This window comes from Filicampus tigris, chromosome 11 (assembly GCF_054856515.1).
Source record: "Filicampus tigris isolate MCC_2025a chromosome 11, RoL_Ftig_1.0, whole genome shotgun sequence".
Classification (NCBI taxonomy): domain Eukaryota; kingdom Metazoa; phylum Chordata; class Actinopteri; order Syngnathiformes; family Syngnathidae; genus Filicampus; species Filicampus tigris.
This window is the reverse complement of record NC_141227.1, coordinates 13447810-13458866: the sequence shown is the minus strand read 5'-3', so window position 1 is coordinate 13458866 and position 11057 is coordinate 13447810. Positions and strand designations below refer to the sequence as shown.

The following is an 11057-nucleotide window of genomic DNA, read 5'->3' as shown; positions in this document are numbered from 1 at the left end:
CTTACCTCCTCGTCTTCTGCTCTCTTCAGAGTTTCACTTGCAAACTTAACATACTGCGTCATGAGCGTAACAAGGGCCGTGTAGCGGGTGCGAAGATCCATAAACTGAATAAAAATATATACAAGACATTGTGGAAAATAAAGACACTATATGTGTTTAAATTAATTTAAAAAAAACATTAATTAAACGGTTACCTCCTGCTGTATGACATCAGAAGAGCTCTGCATCTTGCGTTTCTTGAGGGGAGATTTGTGTTGGGAATCAACCATCGCTCTGAAGGTCATCAACTGGAGCTCATAATCCTAAAAAGAAATTTACAGTGAACCCACAACATTCTTTACTTAATTGACATGTCAGAGCAAACATTGTGCAGTGGAGGAAAATTGTGAAACTATGAGTTAAAACATAATGACTTACCTTTATGGCAGATGAGCACTGTTCAGAGTACTTCTGACAATCGTCAATCTGGCTTTGCTTTTCTTCAATTTCAGCAACAAGAACCTGAAAAACAGCATATATATATATATATATATATATATATATATATATATATATATATATATATATATATATATATATATATATATATATATATATATATATATATATATATATATATATATATACACACACACACACACACACACACACACACACACACACACACACACACCCATTGTCCTACCTTCTGTTTGTTCACCACTTCAGCGAGAGCCTTGCTATCTTCTGGTTTATTTTCTTGGGCCTTTATCTGTTCTACCTCAACTTCGCGAACCCATTCGTCAAGACTACTGTAGGAGTCTTTGTAAAGCTTCAGGGATTTGCTGTTACCATCCAGGTCCCTCAGCCTGAAAAAAACATTCAGAACCTTATTGAGCAACCCATAAAAAGAAAATGTGGGTGCGTCCGTTTTTTTTCCACTGAAATGTTTTTTTTCTGAACATTCTGAACTCCTGTTTCCATGCTAGCACTATATTAAAGTGAAGGAGTTGTGTCTAAACATGGCCCAGTCATGTTTATCTTCCTCTATCCGCAAACTATGTGAGGCTGCATTAACAACACAAATGCATAATTTAATAAATTCATTATGTCCTGTACTCCTAAACTGTATTGTCCAAACTAGACACTCTTGCCTGCTCTCAATTTGGGAGTGAATGTTGCGCCATCTCTCATTCAGTTGATCGGCCTTCTCCTTGTGCCAGTCCAGGTCAAAGTCACGCTCGTTGTGGGCCTTAAACATGCGATCACTGGTGAGCCGGGCTTTGTGCAGTTCATCCTCCATATTGTGGAACACTTCCTGCTTTTCATCAATCTCCGTCCGCCATTGCTACAATTAAAGAAAAGAATATTTACTCAAAATGGGCAATAACATCCTAATGCTGTAGAGGTTAAAATATGCACCACCTTGAGTATGGAAATGACCGTTTCAATTGAGTGAAGGTCCGAGTTTATAGCATCTTCCTCATAGAGTTTGGATTCGTAAGCCTTCACCAACGCCTCTGCACTCTGGCTATGCTTCACCACCAAACTCACTGTCTTCAGTCTGCCACACATCAAATACGACATACAATAAACATTTATGTGCGAATGCCCCAAGCATAGCTGTTTGTTGCTCGATGATAAATTCACACTCACTTGTCCATGTAAATAGAAGACATAGAGTGCACTTGGCTCATGCTCTGAACCACAATGCTGAGTTCGGAGGAGAGAGTCGGCGCCGATGGAAAGCCGACAGCTTGTCTGAGGAACACCTCACACTTCTCCTTCAAGGTATCCAGGTCCCCTTTAAATGTATTCAGTTCTTCCATCTTCTTCTGCAAAGGGAAAAATCCCAATTACAAACAAATAACTTGTGAAATGTTGCACAACAACAAATCAGACATGAACCTCTCGCTCAGTGATGCGCTGCAGACTCTGGTACACGTCGTCTCTGTCCAGAGGTGTGCGGATTTGCCTGATCAGTTGCTCTTCGTGGGCCTCCAGATGCATGCGGAAGTTGCGTATTTCTGAGATGTAATGATTGTATAAAGACTCCTCATGTTCCTCTGTTTAACAAAAACAAATCAACAGAACTCATTTGTAATACAATGTTCAAGATTTTAGGCTTGAAATTACAGAAATTTCCTGCTGTGCAAGTCTTGCCTCTCTCTGCCGATTTGAGGAGTTCTTGGTAGTGTTCCTTACAACCTGCAACGTCTCTCTCTAGCTGAGCACAATCCGCTACGGTGAACACCTCAGACTCCTCACAGTCTTCCAGGAACTCATCAAAATGAGACTGAAGGTTGCTCAAAACTTGCTGATGCTCACCTGGTAGCATTATTTTAAACTGCAACAGGGAAAGAAAACATGTGAACAATTTCATTTGGCATGTGAATGAGATGATGGTCAACTCCTGAAGAACATACAGAGGCTACATTCCAGTGGCGGATGGTGCGTATATCAGCCATGAGACAATGCCAAGACACCACACTTTTCATGTTGATGTGGGAGTGATGCCAAAGTGAAAGGACATTCTGGTAAAGCTCTTCCGTTCTGGAGGAAAACAACAAGTTACACTTACATCAACACATCATACACTGTTTGCAGTAACTAAATAATGGAGGAAGGCATCTTACTTTGAAGCCATATCAACAGCCTCTTTGTTGGGTGGGGGCACGGTGAAACAGACAGAAGGCACCATGGCCTCATTGCCTGCAGGGTTGATGACTTTCCACTTGGCCCGATGAGCGTTGTTGGCCAGCACGCACTCATCATCTTTATAAATGGTTATCTGAAAGAAAGTGACACAAAATCAGCAGTTATGCCATTTTTACTGTCAAACTTTGTGGGCAGTAGTACTGGTACACATCACTCAATCCATAATTAAACAATCAGGCTGTGCTTAACTTACGGTAACACATTTTGGACAATTGACCGATGAGATCGGTGTGAAAGACGACACGGAGCATCGTACCTCTATCTGTCGATAATCACAGATGGCTTTGACGGGAATGGAAGATCGAAGAGTGCTGTCTGGGTTCCTGGGCTTGAGTTGCACAATATTCTTGGCCCGACCCATCAGCCCGGCTACAGTGTTGCGGTATTGAAGAAGCTGCTCTTTCTCTTCCTAAAAAGATACAACCCCCAAGCAGTGTTGTCGCCTTCAGGATTTAAAAGTACCTCTGAAGATCATGCATGCCTTGCATGCTCATGCAAGTTTACCATGGATTCCTGAATGAGATCCTCCAGTCTGTGCAAGCTGCTGGTTTGGTCGCAGCTGTACTTTCTCTGAATGGCATCTTGCAAGCTCCTAAGGAAGTCCATGGATTCTTTGGCATCGCTGAAAAACTGCACAAAAGGTGTCGGACAAGGGCCGTGAGCGGCGGCCACACAAAGCAGATCCAGTGACTTAAACGGAGGACGCACCTCAAAATAAACAGCGTTCTCCTTTAGATGCTGTTCCACACACGAGCATAACTGCAGGATCCAACTCCATTGTGTTTGCATGGCAGCTTTGTATGCCTGCAAGCAACCGTATTAAAGAAATTAGACAAAATATCCAAGTATGAAAGGACTCCGTTGAATTTTAATAATAGCATGCAGGGTGGAGACAGTTCTGCGATAATAAAAGGATTGGCTTACTTCAATAGTTAACCTAGCTGGATGACTCTTAAAAAGAAGACTGTCCGCTAAGTCTTGCACAGACTTGATCACTTCCTCCTTTTCATCAAGCTCCTTCATCAGATCCTGTTTGGACACATTCGTGGATTTCTGACTTAGAGCAATAACAAAGAACCTGTCATTGTATCCACTGCAAACACTAACATGTACTCATCGGGAGGCATTCGTCAAATCCTCATATCTAAATAAGTCAAACTCACAGCATGGTAGTCTCTTTTCCTGGATACGCTGCTGTTGCGATCGCTCCAGTCAAACGCGACCTCCTCTTCCTCCTTCTCGTTGAGCCAGATGAGCTCACGTGTTGCCTGCGACACAAAGTCGTGCAGGCTCTCCAGGTTCCTTTGTCGCTCCTTTGAACCCCTCTGACAAGCACACAATCAGAAATTCAAATTAGACGTGAAGTTTCAAAGAGTCCGACTGATTTCAATTGGAGAGAGTGAGTCCGACTGATTTCAAGAGGTGACTTACCAGCAGTGTCTCATATTGCTTCTCTAGACTGCTTAATTTTTCTGAGTAGGTTAGTTTCAAGGGTAGATTCATCTGAATCTGCAGGCAATAAAACACATTCAATTTCGAACGGATAACATATTTTGCTCATTCATCATGTAGGATCGCTCACCTCACTCAGTTTGGCCTCCTTCAGACTCATTTGAAATTCTTCGATAGCTCTGTGTACCATTTTGTGGTCCTCTAAGTGCGCTGCCACGCTTGGCATGTCAGATCCCCACTCCGAGCGATCCAACTGCAACTGAAAAAATATATACGGAAAGAAATTCAGGTATTATTTTATACCTGGATAAAATGCATGATAGACTAATGTAAAGCCTTCATGGCTTACCTGCATGTCCTCCACCCAGTTCAACAGGTCCTGAATGTATTTCATGTTCACCTCTTCTTCTGTCAAGCTGGGGTCGGTCAGTGAGGACTTCATTAGGGGCTTGGGGATGTGCATGTGTGTCATTTGCCTAAAGCCTCCTGGCTCCATACTGCCAGCACTGCTCATGTAGGTTAGCTCCGAAGTAGACTGCAGCCCAGGGGTCAAGGACGGCGTAAGGCTCGAGGTGAATGTGGAGGTATCGAACCCTCCCTGGGTGAGTGCAGGAGAAAGGCCTGATGTTTGGCTCATGTTGTGGGAAAAGCCGGAATTCAGGCTCTGTGTGATGCCTGAGATCATCATTTTGGTCTGCTCTGTTGTTAAGGTGCGGCCTTTGCTGTACAAAGAGGCACACTGCCCTCTCAGGGATAGAAGATCATCTCGTAGGTTTGATACCCTGGGTTGCAACATTGTGTGATGTCAATATTTGTTTTTAACATTTTTGTATGCTTAATATGAAGTCATAAAATAAATTTGTACCTTCGAACTAGTTGATCTGTGAATGGAAATTTCCCATCTAGAAGAACTTGGATGTCCACGACTTGTTGTCTCAGGATGTTCTCACACTCCAAAAGGTAGCCGGCGATCTCGGCTTCATTTAGGAATTGGATGCCAGATTCAAGACGTTTAACATCCTGAGAAAACAAAACAAATCTGAAATCCTGTATTTGCACTTCCCATCCACAAAAGACAACGAGTTCAACAGCACAATGGTGTTTTTTTTATTTGCCTTGGACTGATACCACCTACCCCCATTAAAAAAAAGTTTATTTATTTTGTCTTTGTCCCTCAATAAATACATTTTTTCTATGGACATTTTTGAAATCTGAAAATTGAATCAAATGGCTATGTTCACTGTGTGGGATACTACCTGCCAAACTCAAACTCCCTCTACCTAAAAATAGAAAGGATGCTATTGCCACCTTGAAGCTATAAGGTTAATATCTAGGTTATATCAAATTCACCTCCCTCCCTCGCCCACTGAATCCATGATATTCTTTACTGGCTCAAACCGGAAAAAATATGTCAATAGTGACTATGATTTTTTTCCCTTATGATATCTATTAGATTATCCATCATTGATGTTTTTTCTTTCATTTCCTGTAATTGCTCTACCTTTAGGCCTAAATTCCAGCATTTAAAAATGGGTACATGCTAAGAAATGTATTTTTATTTTTTATAATCATGTTAATTTAGAAAAAATCCAGATAACAGGTTACAGTACAAAACTTACAGCTTGCAGGGAATGTCTTGCCAGCGCCAACTTGTCCTCACCATGAACACAGTCTCGCTGAACCCTGTTGGCAATCTGCTGCAGCATCTCAAGCCTAAAAAAAAAAAAAAACAAGCAATCTTTTCATGTATTACTATGCTCAGGAAAACAAAGTCAAGCATGAATTAGAGACTGAGCAGGTAACCAACCTGGATCCATAGGCGATGCTGTTATTAAGAACAAAAGAGCTATTAATTAGGAAAGGTTCTGATTTAGTTCTAGTGAAGCCGTTGTCACTGGAACCATAGCTGGCGAAACTGCTGTTGCTAGTAGATGAGACCCTGCTTAGGTACGCCATCTTTTTTTATCGACCGCTAGTTCCTTCTCCACTTAATTGTTCTAATATTCTCTCATGGTCCACTGTTTGGATCTTAGCCTCTAAAAATTACCAAACAGATGGAAGGGATGTCAACTTGCTCACATTTATAGTGTCAGAGTGAGGTGAGGAGGGTGCGAGGTGTGAGCCCAACCCACCCTGAAATAATTATTTGTCCTCAGGGGCAAAATCACACAGCAGGTTGAGACAGTCCTGCTTTATAAAAGCTGCCGAAGGGTTGTAATTGCTGTCGTTGACAGTTTTTTAAACACACCCTTCCTTCAACCCTGCTAATATGGCGTGTTTAAAAACCACGAAGGCAGGGGTGGATATGTCGATTTCTATAAAATACTGTCAGTAGTATTTCAAAAATATGTTTCCATAGGAATAGGGTTTAGTCTGCAAACAAACACTGATGGAAACAGTAGACTGAAATCTGCTGCAACCTACAGCCAAAAGCAATATATGTTATGCTACCCATAGTTTAACACATTTTGATCATGTGCTACCGAAGTTTTTTTTTTCCGTGACAAAACAATGTGGAATTGTGCTAATCATATTTTTCTTGGCATGTTCAGAAAGGTAATTTAAGGACTGTATGATACACTGCAATCTTATTGAGGAATCGTTCGAATATTTTAGGTGTCTTATTTAGCTACAGGTTATCAGCAAAATTTGTTGAAAAACGGTCTTAGTGTGAGGAGATGTAGTTCTACACCCCTGTATGTAAACCAATACCACAAAAATAAACGTAATTGTTATTATGGTATTTATTTATTTATTTTTATTGAATTTGATTGTGCATGTGTACCTAAAGTTAAGGCCACTGTGAATAGGTCACAGTTGAAGATGATGATAAAAGAGCAATTAGGCCAATGTTTAAATGCACTAATCCCTGTCAGTATAACTTACAATGAAGTATATGTACTTTGTCTAATTATTATTAACGTTAATTATGTTATGTAAAACGATTATTAAGAAAAGCAAACCATTTACACTTCACATCAAATAACAGCTTTCAACAACTATTGAAAGGTGTAAAAAGTGGTGATAATAGGCAAGCCATAATGACAGACTGAACATGCTATAAAAAATAATGAATTTCCCTGCTGACAGCGTATGCATAGCGTCACATACCTTTCTACCTCAGGCCTCAGGCTCTTTTCTCTTTCCAGCATGGCAACAATTAATTTTCCCCAATCCTTCTCCACGTCATTTGGGTGATGACCCGGTGGTAAATGTATTCGTCCAAATTCGATCCACACCTGGAAAATGATACAAATGTGACATATTGTGATAATAGTCATGTATTTTTGAACGACGTGCCCAAAACTGGTCATTTGGAATTTGCATACCTCAAGCATTTTGTAGAAATCTTTTATTTTTGTCTTCTCGTTTTCCTTCAGTGGGATTTCACTTTCTTTAAATTGCAGGTATTGTGTGTAAAGTGCCTGTGCATAAATTTTAAATCAACCTAAGAGCTTTCATACAAAATAAAGATGCAGAACACGCTGAGAGTCACACATGACATTATTTTTTGATACCTTAAGTTCAGCAGGATTGTTGGGGAATGATCTATCAGACATTACGGCCACATTGTGTTTGATCCACTGACTGAGGTATTTGATCATGTTCTGGTACTCGACCCATTTAATGTCAATATCCTGTTATGAGCATAAGGAGCTGCATTAGCGTGTGTATAAACAAGGGGATGCACAGGTGGGTGATGCCATCAACTTACATTGGGACTAATTCCTTCTCCACCCTCAGGTACTCTAGGGAAGGCATCATACAGTGTTGAGACGTATGTGATAACAGACTTTTCATCAGGAGACTGAACATCTACATCTAGTACGAGAGACAAAAACAAATCCAGTCACAAGAAGTGGAGTAATTGTTGGTCAAGCTAGGGAATATGACAACTCAAGTGGAAATGAATGAATGATTAAAGCAGTGCACCAATCGCATTGTGTGCAGATCACACCTTCTGGGTCGAGTAGTCTGGCCACCCCGAGTTGCTCGGCCACCCCAAACGCATTCTCTAAATTGGATCGGTTGGTCTGCGTGGACACTCGGCTCATGTCAACTAAGTCAGGTCTGAAAAAGGCACAAGATAGACATCCATGATAGAGTCTGTAAAAAGAATTAACTAAAGTAGGCTTATGTACATTATGTAATTAGAGGCACACATGTTCATTAACGTAATTAGATGAACAGAAAAACATGATCAGAAAGCAGTGCCTTTGTCTTGGTCAAAGAGAAGAGTTTTGTTTTGAAGGCATAGGCCAATCGCATGTGATCTACAATACAAAGGTATTCCTATGGGGTTTTTTTTAAATTGCAAACCAAGTGCCGGTTATTATCTATAACCGACCACACGATTGGCTCTCCTCTTTCATCCATAGATTAAAATGATTTTACAAAAAACTACCCATGGGACAGATGCCACAACATACAGTAGTTGAATGAAAAATCAATCTCCAATGAACAGCATCGCAGCATTTATACCTAATGCTAATTTTCAATGCTGTCCCAACCACGATATATTACAAAATATAACATTTCTGCAGCAAATGAATAAATAAAACATAATATAGCATGTCTGCCATAATGGTGAAATGCGCTTTGTGAGAACTAAGAGTGCTTTGCAAATCATCTGTGTGCGCCTTTGCACATATCACTTAGAGCATGCTATGAACATTATTAAGTGCATCATTTTTCATGAGTTCCTATTGCATTGTTGCAAAGCCTCCCATGCCTGCAAATAAGAGTGTACCCGTACCTGTATTTATGAATGATCGCATTGAACAGCCTCCCGTCCCTCCAAGATGTCGTAAAATTGTCACATCTAACCCCGACGTAGCCCTCCGTTATCTGCTTGGACCAGAGCAGCAGCCTCTCTTTGGCCGTCATGTCCTGGGACTCGCCTGTGACGTGAATCTCTGAAATCTGTAGCAGAAAAAAAATGATGTAATTGATTCAAAGAAATGCAAGGATGCATGGTAATATTACAATTCAGCATCAAATAAAAATAGGTTTACCAATGTGTTATTTAATAGTTACCACGTAAGAGCAACATCTGCAGCAGCAGCAGATAAGGTTATGTAATAAATTATCCAATAAAGTACTGTAGCCTATGAGAATCTATGACAGCTTTGCGTCCCCTCATACTGTAGGAAGATTTCCACAGCACAGTTGGCAGTTAAAAAAAGACAATTTATTAATTATGCCAAACATTGTCTGACACACACAATATAAGACCAACTCATCGGAAACACTTGCGATTTATTTTTTCCTGCCAAAAGAGAACAGAAATCAGTATCAAAACTTCCATCCATTCCCATAATATGAACTAAGGTACCTATTCTAAATCAGATCCAAAATAGTACAGCACTACCAACAAGCATATTTGTTAGTTGGGACATCGGGCTTTTAATAGGTTTAAAAGAATGTTGTTGTTGATGGTATGGGTGTGTGCATGATATGAATGCAAACTATGGACCTTGTGTGTGATAGAGGTGAAAATAGAACATCAGCAAATGATTTTTTTAAGGCTCAATGTGGCTTACTGTAAATAGCTCGTGTCCAAAGGCCCTGTATTCAAAATAGCAATTAACAGCATGATCTGTTTACCTCCTGCTGGCTTGTAAAATATTTCGCATGTTCAAAGCGACCAGAGCAGGTCTTCCGCCTGGTCCTCTTGTGTGGCTGAGAGTCCCAAATAATCCTTGTGAATATTTCCTCACTCACAGGGCTATCCTTGCCCCTTAACGTCTGTAACACAGGCTCCACTGCTCCAAAACTAACAGCCCTCCTGAGCTGGCGCCTGAGTAGTTTCTTGACAAGCAGACCACCCTTAGCTGGGATACGTCCAGAGGAGACACAGTGAAGCTTCTGATCTTCAGTAGACCAGACTCTCCCACCATGTGGAGGGGTTCTTCCAACCATGCAAGTTAATGTCTTACCAAGGACTTCTTTAGAAGCATTAATGGAACCAAATGTGCAGGCTTCTTGTAGACACTGGACACTAGCACTGATGTTACTTTGACTGCTTAGATGTTTCTCCACCGCTGAATATGTTTCCAGAGTGTCATTTCCTTGGACGTCACCCACAGGAAGAACCTTGGATCCGGGGTCAGTAGATCTGTGCTTGTTTCTGCTAAAGTAGCGACCACCTTTGATCTCCTTGGATCCAGGGCTCAGTGGAGCTTTCTTGGGGTCAAGGTAACATTCCTCCTTTGGACCCCGCACACAGCCACACGTATTCCCCATAATACTTCAGTCGTTTCCAGAATTAAAATCTCAGTGAGTTATTATCAAGAAAAGAATCCGGCTTAATCTCGATTCCACTGACGTAAAGGCATTGAGTTTCCTTTCAGTGACTCGGTCAGGCGCTTTCTCTCTCTCTCTGTCTCTCTCTTTATGTCTTGCTCACTCGTGTGACAGCGAAATCCATTCTGACCTTTGAAACACTTCCTTGGCTATACTAATCCAGCACAAACATCATAAACACACACGCAGCTGTGACCCACGTGTTTGCAGCTCTCAGCTGAGCAAGGCTGAAAACTTGTGCACAGACCAGTTTGGGGCTGGTCGATCGACTCTTATCGACGCAGTAAGCAAATGCAAATCACAGGTGTCTGCTGTGTTTCCCTATTGGTGTGAACAATGAGGTCATGTTAGCCGACGGAGAAATTTTGGCTCAGCAAGTTGGCTCGGTGAGACCCAGACAGCGTTGCAGTCGGCTGTCAGACAGTGCGGTTCGACATGAGCATCGCTGGCAAATCCAAGAGAGCTTTGTCTTTGTCTTTTTATTACGACACATACAATGGCACAGTCGGAGACGGCTTTCACACCCAATGGTTAGAACAAACTCCTCTATGTGGACAAAGCAACAGCGTGGCAGCTCAGAGAGCCAAACACCCAAACCAGGA

General features: G+C 41.3%; 1 protein-coding gene across 19 annotated transcripts in view; it reads right to left on the bottom strand.

Annotated features, from left to right (window-relative positions):
• Positions 1-11057, bottom strand: part of dst (dystonin) — a 105515-nt gene that overhangs the window by 61187 nt on the left and 33271 nt on the right. For 18 of the 19 annotated variants that reach the window (XM_086045244.1, XM_086045247.1, XM_086045253.1 and 15 more), the window contains 27 exons: positions 8906-9072; positions 8108-8220; positions 7865-7971; positions 7668-7787; positions 7479-7574; positions 7261-7388; positions 5769-5862; positions 5015-5169; positions 4499-4931; positions 4280-4408; positions 4129-4206; positions 3861-4022; positions 3622-3726; positions 3406-3501; positions 3202-3327; positions 2954-3106; positions 2616-2770; positions 2406-2532; positions 2143-2326; positions 1888-2045; positions 1636-1814; positions 1405-1543; positions 1134-1327; positions 686-848; positions 418-501; positions 195-302; positions 6-104 (listed from right to left, as the gene is read on the bottom strand). In XM_086045244.1, the coding sequence (XP_085901370.1) occupies positions 6-104; positions 195-302; positions 418-501; positions 686-848; positions 1134-1327; positions 1405-1543; positions 1636-1814; positions 1888-2045; positions 2143-2326; positions 2406-2532; positions 2616-2770; positions 2954-3106; positions 3202-3327; positions 3406-3501; positions 3622-3726; positions 3861-4022; positions 4129-4206; positions 4280-4408; positions 4499-4931; positions 5015-5169; positions 5769-5862; positions 7261-7388; positions 7479-7574; positions 7668-7787; positions 7865-7971; positions 8108-8220; positions 8906-9072 (3852 nt within the window). Of the gene's footprint in view, positions 1-5; positions 105-194; positions 303-417; positions 502-685; positions 849-1133; positions 1328-1404; positions 1544-1635; positions 1815-1887; positions 2046-2142; positions 2327-2405; positions 2533-2615; positions 2771-2953; positions 3107-3201; positions 3328-3405; positions 3502-3621; positions 3727-3860; positions 4023-4128; positions 4207-4279; positions 4409-4498; positions 4932-5014; positions 5170-5768; positions 5863-7260; positions 7389-7478; positions 7575-7667; positions 7788-7864; positions 7972-8107; positions 8221-8905; positions 9073-9756; positions 10526-11057 lie in introns of those variants that run through there. The other variant, XM_086045258.1, reaches the window with a different exon arrangement.